This window comes from Amblyomma americanum, chromosome 2 (assembly GCF_052857255.1).
Source record: "Amblyomma americanum isolate KBUSLIRL-KWMA chromosome 2, ASM5285725v1, whole genome shotgun sequence".
In the NCBI taxonomy this organism is placed as follows: Eukaryota; Metazoa; Arthropoda; class Arachnida; order Ixodida; family Ixodidae; genus Amblyomma; species Amblyomma americanum.
This window is the reverse complement of record NC_135498.1, coordinates 218,183,192-218,204,758: the sequence shown is the minus strand read 5'-3', so window position 1 is coordinate 218,204,758 and position 21,567 is coordinate 218,183,192. Positions and strand designations below refer to the sequence as shown.

Sequence of the window (21,567 nt, the reverse complement as noted above, 5' to 3'; positions counted from 1 at the left end):
CCTAAATGGTTGCAGGTAATGCAGGCCAGGACAGAAGCACATGCTGGTGGCTGTCTCGTTGCATACCGAATTAGTGCTGTCTGGGAGAGAAAGACTGCTGGAATTCATTTTGCAGGCACTTTCAGGCCATATAACACCATCCCGTAAAAGGAGGGTATGCACAGTACTCAGCTTTTGTGCCTAATTTTGAGGCCAGTGAAGAAGCTTTAAATTTAGGACTGGGGGATTTTGGATTTGCACTGTGCTTTCAACCATCGCTCAAAAGATGGGACAGACAGGGTGTGTACTATAGCGCTGTTTGGTAAACTCTTGTCTGTCCTGTAATTAAACGCATGGCAGTGAGTTTTTGTAAAAATGATGCAGTGATAATGATATCCTACTGGAAGTAAGGAACTGCGCTCAAGTGGGGCACACTTCGTATTGATCTTTAAGCCTCTCAGAGCATACGTGGCAGTTGGTCCTCTGAATCGGAGGTTACTTCAATATTTTCCATCATTTCTTGTACCTAGTCCTCCCACTGCACCCATCTGTCCACAGCTTAGAAATATTCAATGAATATCAGCAGGGAGATTTCGCCAGCACCCTTTCTGACTGTCCCTAGTTAGGCCCATTGTTAGTGCACAGTGTACCAGAAGGCTGTTTCATTTGATGCCCAGACCACAAGGAAACGGTAAAAAGGTCCTCCGAGGACCATTTTGTCATGCAAACCGGGGCTGCTTCTCACTTCTGGATAGCTTGCTTACTTGCATGGGGACCTCAGTAGTGGCTGCAAGTGTGAAGGGCCTCTCAGTGTTTCCCAACTGCCAGAGCAACAAATGGCCCCGCAGGGGCATCTGCTTCATGTAGATGTTGGTGAGTGGTGACACCACGGGTTCCTGAGCATTTGCAGGGACATCCCCGCTGAGGGATGATGGTGAGCAGTGCGTCACCACGGACCTGAGCACCCACTCTTAGCCGTGTGTGGCTCAGCCGTGTCCAGAGAAAAGGGGATCCTGGTGCTTGAGCCGATGCCAAGCGTTTGGGCCTTTAAGGCCCCTCGGTGGAGGCAACACACCACTTTGGCCCCAGCTTCCTGTAGATGGCACCTCCGGCCTGACCCGGCCGGGGGAAATTGGCAGTTGCCTTTTCCTGTCCTCCCCTTCATCTTTCACTTTCCTATCTTCTTTCTCACAGCTGTCCTGTCTTCTCTTTTATTGATTTTTTCCTTTTTTCCTGGTGGTGAGGGTTAACCTTGTGTGGCCAAATACCCCGAGTTGCGTCGTATACGGTTATAGTTGGGGTGTACAGCTGGCGTGGGCAAGACTTGCTTGCAAGTTCTTGCCCCGTCCCCTAGTTGGGCTCCGTGGTGGGTGGCTGGCACCATGAACGAAAAACTAATTTTTTTATGGCTCCCCCATTTCCAAACATGATCGTGCTCTCAAAAGAGGGTGGAACAATGCAGATAATTTTTTTCACTAATGACAAGTAACTTTTCCCAAATACCACGTCATCCATAGCGAAGTAGAATATAAGCAAGCAAATTTCCTTTCCCCGTCCTTGTATCAAAGTATTTGACAGCAGCCTTGGGCCCTGGCTACAAGGTATTAAAAATGGCCAGCGGTGACTTATTGCTTGAAATTCGCGACAGCATCCAGCACTCTTAGCTCTCAAACCTGATGTCCATAGGGGAAATCCCTGTCTTTATGACTTATGGAGACAGGCCCATTGATCTCTGAACACTGTCCGAGGAGTAATATCTGAAACTGATTTTGTCCACATCACCGAAAAAGAAATGCTTGAAGGGCTCAGTGACCAAGATGTCTAAGTGGGATATTTGAAAGTTACTGTAAGACATACATACCCAACCCTTGCACATGTTTCAATTGCCAAAGGTTCGGCCACAGCTCACAAAGTTGCACGTTTCAGAGAACTGCAATGACACTGTCAAACTGTGAGGGAGAGCATGCTGCCTACTCAAGGTTGTGCCGATCCTGGAAGAAGGGGAAAGAAATTACAGTAAAACCTCGTTAAACCGTAGTTTGCCAGAACTCGGAAAAAGTACGTACTAAAAACGGCAGTACGGCTTAACAGGAGTAGCATAAAATCGCCCACTTACCTGCCGAAAAACAAAACCGGAGATCAGTAGTAGGTTGAAAGAAGGAAAAAAACATGCGCCTTTATTTTGCACTGCAAAAGTCAGTAATTATGTTTTAATGCCACGGTGGCCTAGCAACGACAACAGCAGCCTCAAACTCATTTAGGCCGCGAGCCAGCTTCTTGGCCAGTTTCCTTTTCTCGGCGAAGAGCCGTATGACGTTTACAGCGAGCGCAGCTTCTGCCACTGTTGGGCAATGGCATACACCTTGCCGCACTCGAGTGCTAGCAGCATCATGCACGGCAGATTTTATAGGTACAGCGGCTCGAATGATGCCTTGGTCCAAGGGCTGGGCTATCGCTGTAGTGTTCGGTGGCAAAAGCACGTAAAGCCTTGAGATCACTCAGCGCGACTTGTGCTGATGGGTCATCAAGGGTGAGGACAACGCTTCTTCCTTTCGCCTCAAAGCGGCGGTCAGTGAGGCGCATATATTCCTCAAACAGTTTCCTGGTCATCCAAGCTTTGGTGTTGTTCCTATAGAAGACTTCCAATGGCAGTGGGGTGCTTTTGAAACACCTTGGCTTGGCTGACTTGCCAATGATAATAAGCGGCAGTTTCTCTCTTCCCAACATATTAACTGCGAATGCAACCAAAATCCAGTCCTTCGCATGCTTGCAGCCGGTTCCCAACTCTCCCTTGAACGCAAGCATTCTATTTGGCAGCAGCTTGAAGAACAGCGCGGACTGGCCCGTGTTGAAAATGTCATCAGGCGCGTAGTCTTTCATGATGCGTCCCAGCTGCCCAGTCCTCCAATCTTCTGCGCCATGCACGTCGGCTGTGGCACCTTCCCCAGCAATGGACTTTGTGCTGATGCCATGCCTCACTTTAAACCTCGCCAGCCAGCCATTGCTGCAAACAGTCGTCATGGTTTAGCTGCGAGGTGAAATCCAGGGCTTTCTCAAGAGGAGAGGTCTGCTAACAGGCAGGTTTTTTGAACAAGCTGCTTTCAGCCAATGCAACAGAGCCTCCTCCACATCCGGAAAAGTTGAGCCTCGTACTCGGCATCTTTTTGCAGTCGCGGCAGCATTGCCCTGCAGCTTTTCCCTGGCGTTCCAAATGCCACACGCAGTTGTCAGTGGCAAGTATCGCTCGTGAGTCGCGAGCCAGCACACATTTGTTTCGCTCGTCTCTCGATAGCACGGACTATCTCTAACTTGTCATTTATACTGAGCACCCGGTGCTTCTGTCCTAGCTTCGTCATGATGTAGAAGAACTTCTTGCTGGGCGAGTTGGTGCATAGCTTTCTTGGGATGGCGTTGCACAAACGACAAGACGTACACAGGAAAAGAAGACAACAGATAGAACGCAAAATCGCTCTATCTGTCGTCTTATACTTTTTCTGTGTACGTCTTGTCGTTTGCGCAACGCCATCCCAAGAAAGCTTCGTCATGATGCGGACCGAGAACACGCGACACACTCAGATCAAGCAGCTCAAGGCCACGTGCGAAGGCTGCAGCGACCGTTGTTCACGAATTACAGACAGCAGTGCCAAAGCCACCTCCAGTTACATTCGTAGCGGGCGGACACGAAATAACATCTGAACCATTAAGCTCAATGTACAATGGCTGTTCGCGCGGACTGACCCAAAACCGGGCCGACTTAACAAGGTGATGGTTCTGGCTAGTGGATATGCGTTATGTTCCATAGCGGAGCAAGAACTCAGGGGACAAACACAAGCGTTAACTTTTACTAAGGCTTTATTTGGTGCACACAGAACTTATACATGAAAAAAACAAACTATACGTGTCAGATTAGACGATAATTTGTGAACAACAGCCTTAAAAAGCAAATGCAACACGTTTCACCAGTTGGCATACTGCCCTGAGTCTAAAAATGCCATCTCTTTCTTTGTCAGCGACAATGACGGACTGCTGACGCAGCTTTCAGGTCCAGCTCTTTCGATTGCGGCGGCCTCGATAAATTTTCTTGTTAATCTATCTGCATTTCTGCCAATCACCTCGCATTCCTTAAAACCAGGCTTGCATTTATGAGCACGACAGTGCCGTGCCAAATTGCTGGAACCGCCATCTCTAATTTCTCTATGGTGCTCGCTTCACCGCTCATTGTCATCTGCCTGACTGCCCAATGTACGCCTTGCTGCATGAAAGCGGGATTTTGTAGATTATTTCCTCAGTGCATGGCACAAAGGGGTTTCTATGCCGAATAGTGCAACTATTCTGAACCCTGCTGTCAGGACAGGTGGCCTTGCAAATGCGGGACAATCTTTCCGGTGCAGGCATACACACCTTCTCTCCTACATTTTGTGCTACCTTTTTGAAGGAGTGTGACAGCTTGTGGATATATGGCACCACCGCTACCTTGCTGCCCCCTTCGCCATCAAGTACAGTCCTCTTGTCCTTTTCCTGCTGATCTCCCGCAGGGGGGTGTCTGCAACTTGCAGGTTTTGGTGAGTGGCGACACCACGGGTTCCCGAGCATCCGCAGGGGCATCCCCGCAGGGGGATGATGGTGAACAGTGCATCACCACGAACCCGAGCACCCGCACCTAGCCGTGCGTGGCATCGCCGCGTACGGGGAAAAGGGGATCCTGGTGGTTGAGCCGATGCCGAGTGTTTGGACCTTTAAGGCCCCTCGGCGGAGGCAACACACCACTTTGGCCCCAGCTTCCTGTAGACGGCAACTCCGGCCTGACCCGACCGGGGGAAATCGGCAGTCGCCTTTTCCTATCCTCCCCTCCATCTTTCACTTTCCTATCTCTTTCTCAGAACTCTCCTATCTCCTACTCACTTCTTGTTTTTTTCCTGTCTTCCTGGCGACGAGGGTTAACCTTATGTGACCAACTACCCTGAGTTGCGTCATATTTGGTTATAGTTGAAGCGTACAGCTGGCGTTTCATTTCATTTCATTTTATTACCTTAAAGACCCACGAGGTGTATTACATAAGGGGTGGGTACATATATTTTGGTAAGCAAATGTTAACACAACGAAACATGATTGGTAACATTATTGGCAAAGTTGGATGAGCACGTGATGGCTGCGATGTCGTTGGGTAGATCGTTCCAGTCTGCTGCAGTACAGGAAAAAAAATGATGCGGCAAAGGTTCCCCAACTTGGGCACGAGTTCGGGAAACTTTAAAAAGATGACGAGTGCGATGAGATATGCGGGCTGGAGGGATCATATAGGGTGTGCGGCCGAGCGAACTATGGAAAAACTTATGAAACAAGGAAAGGCTGGCAATGCGACGCCGAGATGATAAGGGCATTAGGTCGGATTCAGCTTTCAATGCTGACACACTTATGTCATAAGAATTGATGAATGAATGAATCTGGCTGCTCTGTTTTGGACTGATTCGAGTGTGTTTATAAGGTAAGCTTGGTGCGGGTTCCATATGGGTGAGGTATATTGTAATTTTGGTCTGACAAGGGATTTGTACGCTGATAACTTCACATGTTTAGGGGCTTGGCGGAGATGACGTATTAAAAATCCAAGTGTTTTATTAGTGGATGAAATGATGTTCGTAATGTGTGTGCTCCAGGACAATTCGCTACACAAGGTAATGCCTAAGTACTTGTATGATAGAACCGGGTGTACAGGGACGTTAGATATGACGTATGGGAAATGAAGTGGGTTGCGGCGACGCCTGAAGGACAAGATTTTACATTTTTGATGGTTAACTTCCATTAACCAATTAGCACACCATTCCTGAATGCGGTTAAGGTCGTGTTGAAGAGATGTTTGGTCAGAATTGTGTAATTTACCTTGCGGTAAATTACACAATTACACAATTACCTTGCGGTAAATTACACAGTCATCGGCGAACATGCAAATATTACTAGATCAGGGTTCGTAGCGGTCCTTAAAACCCTTGAAAACCCTGGAATTTAAAGATATCATTTTCAAGGCCTTGAAACCCCTTAATTATTTTGTAGTCCTTAAATACACTTGAATTTCTTCGATAGGCTTTAGTTCAGCCTGTTTTTAGCGGATGCCTCTTGAACGCCTGCCAACCAAAGCATCCAATCCGTTTCTGTAGCCACAACGCAGTAGCGTGGTTACAGTTGGTTAGTGGCGGCAACGACCGCAGCTCAGCCTACCTTCGTTGTGGGAAAGCATGGTGCACAAATAATCGCTGTTGCGTCTTTTGTAGCTGCAATATGCCGGGAAAGTGATATTTCCAGCAGTCTTGGTTAAACAGTGCTAACCTAACGTCCATGTCTCTGTGACTTCTCATCGATCTCTTAACACTGTCCGAGGCGTAATATCCAAAAATGATTTTCTGCACATCACCGAAAAAGAAATGCTCGAAGGGCTCACCGACCAAGACGTCATAGATGTCCACCGAATCAAAATCCGGAAGGACAATAAGGAAATGGACACAAAACACTTGATCCTCACGTTCAACACCAGCGCATTGCCCGACACAATCGACGTGGGATATTTGAAAGTCAATGTAAGGCCATACATACCCAACCCTTGCAGATGTTTCAGTTGTCAAAGGTCCGGCTACAGCTCACAGAGTTGCCGCGGTCGCAAAACTTGCGCAAAATGTGCTTCGAATGATCACCAGTCTGATGGATGTGACGCAGCCCCGCGCTGTGCAAACTCTGAAGGAGACCATGCTGCATACTCCAGGGCGTGTCTGTCCTGGAAGAAAGAAAAAGAGATAATCACTCTAAAGACAAAGGAAAACGTTTCATTTAAAGAAGCGAGAAAGCATTTTGCGTTTACACATTCTCCTTCACAGCAAAACAAAACTTCGCTGATGTGGTGCATAGGGGCGTAGCACCGTACAGCATTCCGGCACCGGCCAAGGCCGCTTTCGCAGAGCCTGTGGCAGGGCCATCGACGCCCCAGGCATGGTCAGCGAAAGCTGCCCTGTCATTGCCAAAGCAGGGAGCGCCTGTCCATGGGTTGGCATCTTGCAGGACCTCACCCGTCGGGAGAGTCCTGAAACTAACACAACCGCGGCTGCGCGGTCCTCCAGCGCCTCTGCTGAGGTGATAGATATTACACCCAGTCCGCCCGCTTTGCAGCTGCGGAACAGCTCTCTTGAGCGAAAAAAGGACAGGCCCCTCATAATGGGCCCACCACATACCGTAAAAACTAGAATATAGGTCGAACTTTTTTTTAAAAGCCATGGTGAAAACTTGACCCCCGTCTTATATACTGGTCATTGAAGTCGAGAGTTGGATGAAAACTCGTCTGGTCGGGGACGATCATAATAAAACTTAAAAGGAGGACGCCGACCAAAAGTAAAAAACAACAAAATGACGTTTCGGCTCCCGTACGGGAGCCTTGTTCACAATGAGAAGGATTAGAAAGTGCAACAGGATTAAATACGTTTGAAAAGAGGGCGCAGGGAGCGTGCGCATACAGGAGTTAGATTTCCAGTGTTGCGATTGAGGGTGCGATTAGTCGTTTGAATGAATGATTCGAGGTGAAGGCGACGGTACAGATTCTTTTCAGTTGCCAGCACGTGTGCCCCACCCCAGTCAATATCGTGGCCAGTTGATACGGAGTGTTCGGCGATAGCATTAGAGTTCACTTTTTTGTTTTTAACGTCATTACAATGTTCTTTTAGGCGTCTATTAAAATCACCAGTCTCGCCGATGTAGACGCTGTCACAATCAGAGCTGGGGACGCTGTAAACAACGCCAGGGTACTTTTCTTAGAACGTCTTTGACGTTAACCAGCGCATGCCGAAGTTTCCTTGTGGGGACATGGGCAACGTGAACTTGGAATGTGCGCAGAATACGTGCCAAGGCTTCGCTTATTCCAGGTGTGTAGGGAACAGCGGCACGTTTCAGAGGGGACAACACTGGATATTCACATGTCGGGCAAGATAACTGCTTTTCAGCGGATGCCACAAAAGCAGCTGGGTACTCGTTTCGCGCGAGTTCTTGCCGTACAGTACCAAAGTCGACTGCCCGATCTTCAGGAAAACTGCATATTCGTTCTGCGCGTTTGAACAAGGTTGTGGCAACAGATTTCTTTTGATTAGCCGGGTGCACGGATTTGAAGTTAAGGTATCTTCCGGTGTGGGTGGGTTTCCTGTAGACGCTGAATGATAGCTTTCCACTGTTTCGTTTTACCAATACGTCCAGGAAGGGCAACGCGCCATTAATTTCTTCTTCGACGGTGAAATCAATCGCTTCTTCAATGGAATTTAAATGGGACGAAAAGGCCAGCAAATCATCTTTCCGTTATTGCGAAGGCTGAACGTTCGCTCCTCCAAGCCAGGATACTTGAATGCAAAGAAAAGCTTAGAGCAATGGAAAATGAAGCCTTTTTCGCCCGCCGCCGCCTGGAATCCCGCTACCCGAAGGAATTTCCTAGCATTCAGCTGCATGCCAATCATAAAGCAACCATGGTGTCCCGGTCCGCTGACCGTGCACACAATAACAAGTTACGTCAACTCCTTCCGCTCCCTTCAACTACAGAGAAAGCTGCGCCTTCAACGGTTGTCCATAACCATTCTTCTTATAAACCCAACAGCGCCGAGCTTTCTGTTTTAAACCTGGGCCTAAATTTCAACACTGGACCTACCCTGGATGCCAAAAAACTTGTGTGTGCCGTGGAAAACGCGGTTAACCAGGTTGAAACTTCACGCCGAGATGAAGCAAGGACTCGTGCTGTCAGCGTCCTCTCCAGGTACCACCCGCAGCATCACACGTTCCCACTGTGAGGAGCCTTCGCAAGAACATGGATTTTGTTATACTTCCAGCAGACAAAGGAAACACGACAGTTCTTCTGGACCGCAATGACTACATAAGCAGAATGCAAAGCCTACTGCAAGATGACGCCACCTACTCCCGTCTCGACAAGGACCCGACCGCAAAGGTGCAGCGCGCTTTACAAAGACTTCTTTCTGACGTGTTCAAATTCGTTAATCCTTCCCACAAAGCACTTTACTTCAAACTGTTGTGCACGAATGGTTCCGCCCCCGCTCTTTACGGGCTTCCAAAGGTGCACAAACCTGGTATGCCGATGCGGCCCATCGTAGACTACAGTCGTTCTCCTCTTCACAGTTTATCCAGCTACCTTCACCGGATCCTCAGGCCACTTGTCGGTCTCGGCTCAACACACGTACGCAACTCGACTGACTTCATCAAGAAGGTAAGCGACGTATCACCGGACGATGACGAGTACATGGTTTCGTTTGACGTCAAGTCGCTTTTCACATGCGTTCCCGTTGACCTCGCCGTACAAGTGTGTTCTGCTGCCCTTGAAGCTGACAATTGTTTACCACAAAGGACCCCCATTGACATTCCAGATCTCCGCAGGCTCTTACAGTTCTGCCTGGACAACACTTATTTCGTCTTCCAAGGCTCTTTTTACCGACAACTTCAGGGCACACCAATGGGCGCCTCTATCTCAGTGACTGTCGCGAATCTGACTATGGAATTTGTTGAGCGTCGTGCCCTTGAAACATTCCCATCACCGCCATGAATCTTTCTTAGACATGTAGATGACTGCTTCTGCCTCATTCGGAAAGATGATTTGCTGGCCTTTTCGTCCCATTTAAATTCCATTGAAGAAGCGATTGATTTCACCGTCGAAGAAGAAATTAATGGCGCGTTGCCCTTCCTGGACGTATTGGTAAAACGAAACAGTGGAAAGCTATCATTCAGCGTCTACAGGAAACCCACCCACACCGGAAGATACCTTAACTTCAAATCTGTGCACCCGGCTAATCAAAAGAAATCTGTTGCCACAACCTTGTTCAAACGCGCTGAACGCATATGCAGTTTTCCTGAAGATCGGGCAGTCGACTTTGGTACTGTACGGCAAGAACTCGCGCGAAACGAGTACCCAGCTGCTTTTGTGGCATCCGCTGCAAAGCAGTTATCTTGCTCGACACGTGAATATCCAGTGTTGTCCCCTCTGAAACGTGCCGCTGTTCCCTACACACCTGGAATAAGCGAAGCCTTGGCGCGTATTCTGCGCACATTCCAAGTTCACGTTGCCCATGTCCCCACAAGGAAACTTCGGCATGCGCTGGTTAACGTCAAAGACGTTCTCCCCAAAGAAAAGTACCCTGGCGTTGTTTACAGCGTCCCCTGCTCTGATTGTGACAGCGTCTACATCGGCGAGACTGGTGATTTTAATAGACGCCTAAAAGAACATTGTAACGACGTTAAAAACAAAAAAGTGAACTCTAATGCTATCGCCAAACACTCCGTATCAACTGGCCACGATATTGACTGGGGTGGGGCACACGTGCTGGCAACTGAAAAGAATCTGTACCGTCGCCTTCACCTCGAATCATTATTCATTCAAACGACTAATCGCACCCTCAATCGCAACACTGGAAATCTAACTCCTGTATACGCACGCTCCCTGCGTATACAGGGAGCCGAAACGTCATTTTGTTGCTTTTTGTTTTTTACTTTTGGTCGGCGTCCTCCTTTTAAGTTTTATACTGGTCATTGGCGGAAAAACTACGGAAGTCTTGCAACAATGGGCGGCTGAAGTCAGCAGCCTCCATCGCCATCAGCAGCAGCGCCGCCATTTTGCGTTTCCAAAAGTAGGTGCAGAGCGGAAGCCGACGGAAATTTACCGTCGCCTTCAAGAAAAATGCGATTGAGTACGCGGAAGCACACGGAAACCTGGCGCCACAGTGCAAATTTGGAGTATCCAAAAAGAGCATTCAGTACTGGCGGAGGCAGAAGCTGCGTATTACAACTTGCAGCAACCAGAAGAAAACATCATTTCGTGGGCGGAGCGCAGCGTATCGAGAATTGGAAGGAAAGGCTGCGCTACGTGCAAGAGCGCTGCCTGTCACTGCCAAATGCATCCGCGTGAAAGCGGTAGAGATCGCGCGTGCCTCTAGGCTCACGAGGGCGCAATTCAAAGGCTCGCCATCCTGGGTGCGGTGATTCATGAAGAGGAAGGGCTTTGCTCTACGGCGCCTTACTTGTGTGTGCCATAAACAAACACGCGGGTCGATGGATGCGCGATATTATTAAAAAATTTGCCGGGTGTACATACAAGCGGCATTTAAGTAAAAATAAATACTGCCACCATTGTGCAACCTGTCGAGTTGCATTTGTTTCAAAGTAAGGGTGTCTTTCGGTACTTTTTCCATTGAAAAAGATTTTTTTTCATTTTTAGAATTGGTTAACTAGGGGGTCGACCTATATTCTGGTCCAACCTATAGTCCAGTTTTTATGGTAAGTAAATCCCCTTTCATTTCCTCTCAAAAGCATAAACATGGCTTTTTTAATTCAGTGGAATTGCGGAGGACTTGTTTGGATTTACAGTGACATATTTTAGGGTCAATGTTACCCATAGTTTTATGTCTTCAGGAGACCAATCTTGGTGCACAACATGTGCATATCCTGAAGCAGTATAAAACTTTTAGACGTGATTGAGAGCAGGCAAATCGACTCTCGGGAGGCGTCGCGATTGTCGTTCAAATCGGCGTCCCTGCTCAAGAAATCAAGCTCAAAACAAAACTTGAGGCGGTTGCAGTCAGCACCGTCAGCTACATAACACTAGCAATCTTAGAACGGTGAGGGTTCGGGCTAGTGGGTAGTCAACACGAGGATCCATAGAGCACACAATTGAGGGGACACAACACGAGCGCTGAAATTCCACTGAATGAACTTTATTTGGCGCTGACAACCTTATAAAGATAACGTAAGGTACAGGTATAATCTACTAACAATGATTATCTTGTCAAATTCATGATGTGTCAAGGGAAGAGATCAACAAAGAACAATAAAAACCACCAATCAGTGAGCAAGTTTCACACTATCGCCCACTCCTTGAATCTAAGGAAGCTATGTCTTTTCTTGATAATAACACTGAAGGATCACTGATACAATTTTCCAATCCCTCTTTTTCTATTGCTACAGCTTCAATTATTTCCCTTGTTTTCTGATCGCTATTAGGTCCGTTCGATTCGCGTGCACTGCGTGCACCAGTTCTGCAAACTTCAGCAGCGGTGCCATGGCGGTGCTGCGAGCATGCAGCGCCAGTTCCAGCAGTTCAAGTGCTGCCTACTTCCAAAACGAATGGTTGAGTGCAGGCCTGGTCGTCTGCTAGCGTCACCACCAAATTTCAGCCAGTAGCGTGGCGCCCAAATCAACGGCCGCCAACATCCCGAACCGCGTGAAGAATTTTCAAACAGCACATCGCAGCGAAGTGTTGCCATGAATCAGCCTCGATGCAACCTCGCGGCAGCTAAGCGAAACGCATGTGTGTTCTTTTATTGAACACGACTGAGGTGTGTGCGGGCCGATTTAATTGCATGCTAAGCGGTTATTGCAACAGCGTGCATCATGCGCTGCATGCACATGTTTACTTTTTAGTTAACCAGATTCGAGTACTAGTATAATACCTGTGCTACACGGGTACGTTGAAATGACATTCGAGTCGAACGGCATTCGAAACTTCGAATGGCATTCGGACTGGACGGACCCTCACGGTGCTACATGACTATTCCAAAAGCATTCGAAAGGTTCAGTATTCTGCCGCCAAGCTACAGGGGCGCTGCTGCCGTCAAGTTTTGTTTTAAACAAATATAGCAGCAACAATTAATTTGTATAGTTACAGCCCGCTATAAAATTGCTACTTTTAAAAGTAATATGTCATTTCTAATAAATTTTACTATCTATTCATTACTAAACGCCCCTGTTTTAACAGAGGCCCAAGCCCATAGCCCTTCCATTTTTTGTGTGCGGTCTGTTGGCTACAATGGGCTCTATCTCCTGCGTGTGTCACAAAAAACGAAAAAGTGCAATAAGCTTCACTGAATAAAAAAAAAAGCTAACTTGAAATGTACACACAGATGCACACACACACACACAAAATAAAAGACAAAACACAGCAAAAGCAACAGCGCAAAGTGAAAAACTAGCACCGGGCCAAAATGGCTGCCTTTCTTTCCTACGATGGGCTCCAGAGTATGCGGTAAATATTTGCTTGCTAACAAAACTTCTGGAAAAGATCCGTGTAGTGTATATAAATAGTATTTAGAATTTCATCATTTAACGAATGTATTTGCTCTTCAAAACTTATGCTGCCAGCTATGGCGCGAAGACGCTGCGGTAGAGAGTAGTCGCGCTTGCGCCTCGAAGGCATTCCAAAATCTCGAATGTCTCCGCGGAGCTCCGTCGACTGGAATGTCATGTGAACCGAATGTCGTTCAAAAACGTCGTGTAGCAGCGCAGGTTTGGCAGTCAAGTCAAATGACATTCGTTTGGAAGGCATTCGAAATGCCCGTGTAGCACAGGTATAACTTTATTAGTAGAAAGGAAAGACGCCGGTTACGGGTCCGTCGAGAGCACGATCGTCAAGAGATGCAAGGTGCCGGCGAGGGCCGCCGTCCCAACCTCCGTCGCCGCCTTCTCGGGTGGCCACTCACGTTCCATGAGAGTCAGCGGGTCCGTGTGAGGCACTGTTATCATCGACGAGCGGAATAGTTTGAGTATATCCGCCGTTTATCGCAAAGCGCGACCATCACCGCCCAAGCCGTCGTCTGCTAGCTTCCATGGCGGCTGCAGCTGCACCATTTCGGTACCGACCATTGAGGAGGTGCACAGTTTTCCTGCACTTTCCTGAACTAGACCTGCACAACGTCTGCACTTTTTTAAAATGAATGGCGTCGTGCAACCGGCGCCATCTTGCACCGCTGAAACGAATGGCGAAGTGCAGCACCGCGAGAACCAGTTCACGTAGTGCAGGCGAATCGAACGGACCTATTTTTCCCTAATACTGAACACTCCTCGAAGTTAGGCATGCACTTGTGACTACGGAAGTGAGGAGCCAAATTACCTGGCCCCTGATCTCTAACATTTCTGTGGTGCTTGCTGAGTCGCTTATTCAGGCACCGGCCTGTCTGCCCTGTATACAACTTGCCACATGAAAGCGGCAACCTGTATATAAGGTTATCGGTGCAAGTCACAAAGGGGTTCGATGACGTACAGAGCAGGCCTTCCTATCCTGCTTGTCTGAACATGTGTTCTTACACATGCGGGATAATTTTTCTGGGGCTGACATGCAAATTCAACACCAATTTTCGCTGCAATCTTTTTGAGGCCATGGAAAATCCTGTGAATATAAGGCATTACTTCAATTTTGCTGGGACCGTCTTCTTTATCTGAAGCTCATTCTTAATCAGAAGCTCAGAACAAGTTGTTGACTACCTGAGAGGGCTTCATGGTGGAGATGTAGGATTTTTTTCAATAGATTTAAAGAACCTTTACTACTCCTTGCCGCATCAGCAGCTTTTAGAATGCATTGAAGACCACAGACTTCGCCAAGTAGCCATAGGCCGACAGCCGTCACAAGCTGTCTCGCGAAATCTTTTGAAAGTGTCCTTAATATAAGATTAACATTTTTCCTTGAATCCCGCGAACTTCTTGATGTCCATCAATGCGGTTATAAACAGGGATGCTCAACAACAGACCACTTAGTTCGCCTCGAAAACGCGAGAGAAGCTGTTATACACAAACAGCACTCTGTCTTGCCGTTTTCTTCGATATGGAGAAAACATATGATACAACCTGGACGTTTGGGATCCTCCGCAACCTGGGCGACTTAGGTATCCGCGGTAGTATGTTAAACTGCCTCATTGACTTTCTTTCCGACCGCTCATTTCAAGTACGACTGGGATCAACCCTGTCCAGGAGCTTCGTTCAAGAGAACTGGGTTCCTCAGGGGTGTATTTTAAGCACAACATTGTTTATTATAAAATTGAATTCCATAAGTAAAATAATCCCAAATTCCATCGTGTATTCAGTGTAAGTTGATGACCTTCAAATAGCCTGCACATCCTCAAACGTAGCAACATGCGAGAGACAAATACAGTTAACAATGAATAAACTAGTGACTTGGACAGATCAGAACGGTTTCCAGTTTTCCACACAGAAAACAGTAGCCATCCTTTTCTCGCTGAAACGAGGCATACAAGCCGACCCATTCATACACCTGAACGGAACACACATACCCGTCAAAAATGAGTACAAATTTCTAGGGATAACTTTTGACAAAAAAACTCAATTTCCTGCCTCATATCAGCACACTGAAAAAGAAAGCCTCCGGATCCCTAAATATACTCAAAGTACTGTCACGTAAACGTTGGGGTGCTGACAGGACATGTCTTTTACAAATTTATCGCTCCGTGGTACGCTCTACCTTAGACTACGGATGTGTAGTTTATGGGTCAGCGAGACCTTCGTACCTGAAACGACTATATCCAATACATAATTTAGGTTTGCGTCTTTCCTCTGGTGCTTACAGGACATTGCCCATAGATAGTCTTTATGTAGAAATCAACGAAATGTCACTTACAGATAGAAGAACAATGCTCACATGCTCATACATTTTAAAAATCCGTTCACTGCCCAAACACCTATGTTACCGAATTGTCACAAAGTGTCCATCTAGAACATTGTTTAACAATAAACCGCTCGCTATCAGGCCACTCCTCCTGTGTTATGAAGAAATGTGCCAAAACCTCTCCGTACTAGATACATTACCTGATATTGTTCGGAGACGAGATCCACTACCTCCATGGTACAATTTTCCTGCAACCTGTGATCTCTCTTACACAGTTTCATAAAACACAAACTCCGCAACAACATATACTACAAGAATTTCTTGCACTAGAAGAAAAATACAGTAGTTTTATTGCTGTTTTATACAGATGGTTCAAAAACGGACGTTTACGTAGGAAGCGCAGTGGTCCAAGGGAAGTCTGAGAAAACGGTACGACTTCCACAGTGCTCATCCATCTTCACTGCAGAATGTTACGCAGTCTGTATGGCCGTAGAAAAAATAGAAAACGAAAACCTCACCAACAGTATTATTTACACAAATTCCCTCAGTATACTTACAGCTCTGCACTATAGAAATGCAGTCACTCCGATTCTTGGTGACATCATACACAAGATAGTAACAGCGACAGCTCGAGGACAAAACATAAAATTCTGCTGGGTTCCCAGTCATGTCGGAATAAGAGGCAACGAGAGGGCAGATTTCTGCCCTGCTAAAGCTCATGGCAAGTAAATAAAAAAAGTAAATATACCTTTTAAGGATTGCATAAACTTGGTACAACGTAAATTAAGAGAAAAATGGCAGTGGGGATGGAACGGCAAAGTGAATAATAAACTACACTTGGTAAAACCGGTTTTAGGTGAATTTAAACCATGTGTGCACCAGGAACGTTTTAGGAAGTGATTTTATGCCGTCTCCGGATAGGCCACACGCACTTTATGCACAACTTCCTGCTAACAAAACAAAACAAACCTGTTTGCGAATGCAGAGATGTGAAACTGGAAACACTAAGAAAAAAGTGTTTTACTCAATTTTATAATGAATGCATTCCTTTTCATCCAGCACTGCTCTTAGATGATAATGCTATTGTTAACATACCTTTCGTTTTTGGTTTTTAAAAGAAGCAGGGGTACTTGAAAAACTATAAATTTTGAACTGCTGGTTCGCTTTATCATGAAGTAGCCTCAGCCACTTTCTCATTCCTGAGAAGAAGGCTGAGGCTTTTTGTTTGATTGGTTGGGAGCCTTAGAATTCTTGCCCAGCCAAGGATAGCCGCTGAGGCTACCTGACCTTCTCTGGGGCTTTTACCATTAGCTGTTTCGAGATTTCTTCTCTGTTTTTACTAGGCAGTTCATTATTTTAGGCCATCTACACCATCGACGATTTTTCATATTCCTAAACATTCTACAGAAAACCAATTCTATACCTTGAGCTTGGCGCATGATGGCCTTAGCTGCCTGCTTATGTGCCATAAAACCCAACAAAACACAAGACATTTTCCTGCTGATGCAAGCTCTCAGTGACCGTAACTAGTAAGTGTCTCGGGAATCCTGCTGCTCTGAGGCGGTCCACCTGCTTATAATAACTACTTTTCATCAGGCATGCGCAGGAGTTGCAAAAGCACTTGAAAAGCACGTCTTCACAACCCCTCGCTTGACCAGCTTCGTATGCGCAGATGGAAAGGGTAATAAGGGCTTCTCAGCTCTGGGCTCATACATCCAACAAACATGCTTTCACAGAAACCAGCTTTAGGTCAAGAAACCAAATAAAGCCTTAGTGGAAGTTAGCGCTTGTGTTTGTCCCCTGAGTTCTTGCTGCGCTATGGAACACAACCGCTAGGGGAGGTAGGTGAATGTGCCACTGCGGTAGGTCGTGGCCTCCGCGATCAAGTGTGCAGTTGCTGGAGCTGATCATGGAGGCCATAGGTAGTTATTGCTGCTGTGGAAAAATCCCCAAAGATGGCGCTAGTTGGATTACCATCACATCATCAATTACCGCTGCTGCGCTTGGTTAAATTTGGCTCCAATTTGTCATTGGTCATGTGGCTTGCCGTCGCATCCGCATCGCTAGACGAATCGTCCTATAAGTTGGTGCAACTGCAGTTAATTCGTCACGCACGAGTGCGAAGAAAAGTAAAAATGGTACATGCTAACCGATATTACCGTGATATGCTGGTATGGTTTATGCGGATGCAAAATGCATTATGTTCAATGGGCGCTGAGTGGGGGACTTGATTTTACTACTTTTAAAACGAAACTAGTGTTGAAGCGGGTACATTTTAAAGAGGTTTTATTGTATAACCATAAAAACAAAGGAAAACATCAGCTTCGGAGAAGCATGCAGACGATAATGCACTGCACTTTCTCCTTTAGCACAAAATGAACTTCTCAGATGTGGTGCGTGGGTGCGGCCTCTGGCAGACAGAGTAAAAGCTGCTATGTCACCCTGAAAAAGGGCCCAGGAGAAGCACTCTTCCCATGGTTTCTCCGCGGAGGCTTCAGCACCTGTCCAGGCCACACCCAGTGAGCCTGTGGCCAGGATCATCCGCACCCATGGTTGGAGTAGTCAACACTACTCCGCCAACCTCAAATAAGGTTCCGTAGACCCCGGTGTTCATTTAAAAGGTACCAGCAGACTTTACGTTTCATATTGATAGCACTGAGAAATCGATCAAACTTTCTCTTAACAAATAGAGCAGCAACAGATTGTATACGCTCAATTGTCAGCATGCACACGATGGAACGGGTCCCACACAGGGCAGCCATACTCGGCTGTACACATACCTGGTACGCAGCCTGCTTTACTTCCATAGAAACATTTAAATTTTGTTGCAAAAAGCTCGGAGCTCCTCCCGCCTTACTGACTATATTATGTACATGAGGAGCCCACGTTCCATCTTCAGAAAACGTTTCTCCCAGATATTTGTAACTCGCTTCATTTTTATTATTTGATTATCCAAGATATATTTATTAGAAAGTTTGTTGCGTTTCTTCGTGAAGGTCACTTGAACACGCTTCTTGTTGTTCAAAAACAGAGAATTTCTCGACACCACTGTTCTATACGGAAGATATCGTCCTGGAGCTGTGTGGAACCCATCTCATTTGTTACAACAGAATAGAAAACAGAATCATCGGCATACAGTCGCATTTTAGAGGTTATTTCATTTGAGATATCAATAACAAAAACAAGAAAGAGCAGCGGACCCAGGGCAGACCCCTGGGTGACGCCAGATGTAACAGATACCAAACTCGAGCTAGTGCCATTTATTTCAAAGAAATTTGGATTCGAAGTTGAAAAAGTTTTTCCCGCCGCTCCGATTCAAACTTGAGAACTCTTATGACGTCATGGAGAACTCTTATGAGCTAGTGCCATTTAATACCACCTTCTGTTTCTGTGAGTTTAAATAATCTGCAATCCATGCGGTAATAGTGTCATCAATGTTAAGATTTCCTAGTTTCTGTATTAGGACCGAGTGCGAGACCGTGTCGAAAGCCTTCTAAAAATCTAAAAACGAACAATCCACCTGAGCCTTGCCATAAGTCCCTGAAGCTGTATCATGGTGAAATTCTATTAATTGAGTAGTGCATGATAATACCCTTCTAAATCCATGTTGGCAAAGGTTTAGGAACTCAGTGGAAGAGAGGTGCTGCATTAATGCCGAATATAATACGTGTTCAAGTATTTTACAGCATATCGGTGTGAGGGAAATAGGCCGGTAGTAGTGCATGATAATACCCTTCTAAATCCATGTTGGCAAAGGTTTAGGAACTCAGTGGAAGAGAGGTGCTGCATTAATGCCGAATATAATACGTGTTCAAGTATTTTACAGCATATCGGTGTGAGGGAAATAGGCCGGTAGTTACGTCAGATTTTACCTCGCTTTTAAACAGTGCTACTACATTGGCTACTTTCCATTCATCCGGAAGCTTGCCCTGTGCAAGAGATTTACTATATATTACATAAAGATACTGAGACGCTGCTATAGAGCAATGCTTTAGAGCCCTTGGTGATATAGCATTTTGACCTGTAGCCTTGGACTCGTGTGTGTTATTAAAGGGACACTGAGGAGAACTCTATCAAATTTTTTTTGTTCGCAAAATCTGATAGTTTGGCATTTCATGGCTTCGTTGCCGCTTGTCCGGGGGTGAAAGATGCATTTATTTCAAAGAAATTTGGATTCGAAGTTGAAAAAGTTTTTCCCGCCGCTCCGATTCAAACTTGAGAACTCTTATGACGTCATGGAGAACTGTTATGAGCTAGTGCCATTTAATACCACCTTCTGTTTCTGTGAGTTTAAATAATCTGCAATCCATGCGGTAATAGTGTCATCAATGTTAAGATTTCCTAGTTTCTGTATTAGGACCGAGTGCGAGACCGTGTCGAAAGCCTTCTAAAAATCTAAAAACGAACAATCCACCTGAGCCTTGCCATAAGTCCCTGAAGCTGTATCATGGTGAAATTCTATTAATTGAGTAGTGCAAAGGTTTAGGAACTCAGTGGAAGAGAGGTGCTGCATTAATGCCGAATATAATACGTGTTCAAGTATTTTACAGCATATCGGTGTGAGGGAAATAGGCCGGTAGTTACGTCAGATTTTACCTCGCTTTTAAACAGTGCTACTACATTGGCTACTTTCCATTCATCCGGAAGCTTGCCCTGTGCAAGAGATTTACTATATATTACATAAAGATACTGAGACGCTGCTATAGAGCAATGCTTTAGAGCCCTTGGTGATATAGCATTTTGACCTGTAGCCTTGGACTCGTGTGTGTTATTAAAGGGACACTGAGGAGAACTCTATCAAATTTTTTTTGTTCGCAAAATCTGATAGTTTGGCATTTCATGGCTTCGTTGCCGCTTGTCCGGGGGCGAAAGATGCATGTATTTCAAAGAAATTTGGATTCGAAGTTGAAAAAGTTTTTCCCGCCGCTCCGATTCAAACTTGAGAACTCTTATGACGTCATGGAGAACTCTTATGACGTCATAGGACGGAGTGACGTGAAACGTGACGGAAACGCACGTGATTTCTGGCAGCTAGCGGTGCGGTCTGGCAGCTGCCGAAATGAAAGCTACCGCCACTGCACGTTGAAGGCATCTATCGGGGGTCGCTACCGTCGCTTCGTTTATGTTTGTACTGGCGTCTTGCCAGCGTTACGATGGATCTCATTCCCGAACCCGATGACATAGTTCGCGCAAAAACTCCGGCCTGCATTTCAGTGACCTCAGTCCCAGAGAGCATGCGATGTTTTTGAGGGAGCACGGTTAGGTTAGGCGCCGGCGGGTTGTTTCCCCCTTCCGCTGTGAGCAGCCGTTGCAAACTAAATATCATAACCCCAGTGCAGGGAGTCTCGAGGGGACAGGACAAGGTTGGCGCATTGCGCCCATCGGAGGCTGGCCAGGGCTTTAGGGCCAACGGATTGTGATTCCTTGAACGGTGCGGTTGCACGGTGCAGCTGGCGGTGTTGAGGTCTCCCGTGGTTGCAAGGGCAAAGTTATTCATTTTTTTGCCACAAAAAACGGATGGGTGCTCAAGGGCGGTCGCGTTTAAAGTTGGTGGCTTGAAACTAAAGCCGACGATGCACGACGCTTCAACGGCTTCCGCTAGATCCAACGGGTCCACTGGATCGGGCTCTCTCGCCCACTTGCATGTACCTGCAGATGTGTACTGTGAATCGATTAAATTAGCCGAGAGCTCGAAAAGAACAGCTCCACCCAACTGCCGAAGCTATTGAATTACGTCACAACGCGCACCTTGCCGCGAAGCCAAATCAGTCTGGCCGGGCCGGCGGCGGCTGGTGCACTTGGCGCGAAATAGAGACATGCTCCAAGTCCCCGCCAGTGCGGTCTGAGTGCGCTGAAGCCGCCGAACGCGTCGGCGGTCAAGTGCAGTTGGAGTATAGAAGGTCTCGCTTTGGCCAATGTGACGTCGCCGTGCAGCGCGCGCGCTACGCCGGAGCATAAACACACCTTAACAGAGCCTGCTCTTAACCGCTAGCCAACATATTCGGTGGCGGCATCTATGGGAGGCACTGAAACTCCCGCCTACTCACTGAATAATAAAAAAAAAAATCCTGTGACGAGGCTCGTAATCGAACCAGGGCCTTTGGCGTTTGAGGCGGAGACGCTACTACTCCGCCACGACGGCAAGAGGTACAACCAGCCGTAAAGGCGCATCTAGTGAATAAACT

General features: G+C 46.7%; 2 protein-coding genes across 6 annotated transcripts in view; one reads left to right on the top strand and one right to left on the bottom strand.

The window, feature by feature from the left end:
- Positions 1-21,567, top strand: part of rngo (DNA damage inducible 1 homolog rngo) — a 156,254-nt gene that overhangs the window by 22,631 nt on the left and 112,056 nt on the right. The window lies entirely within an intron of this gene.
- The window catches only part of LOC144122159 (uncharacterized), a 99,330-nt gene continuing 78,639 nt past the window's right edge, over positions 877-21,567 (bottom strand). Inside the window, exon 3 of one of the 2 annotated variants that reach the window (XM_077655731.1) lies at positions 877-6,739. In XM_077655731.1, coding sequence (XP_077511857.1) covers positions 6,656-6,739 — 84 coding nt within the window. In that variant the 3' untranslated portion in view covers positions 877-6,655. Of the gene's footprint in view, positions 6,740-15,813; positions 15,862-21,567 lie in introns of those variants that run through there. The other variant, XM_077655732.1, reaches the window with a different exon arrangement.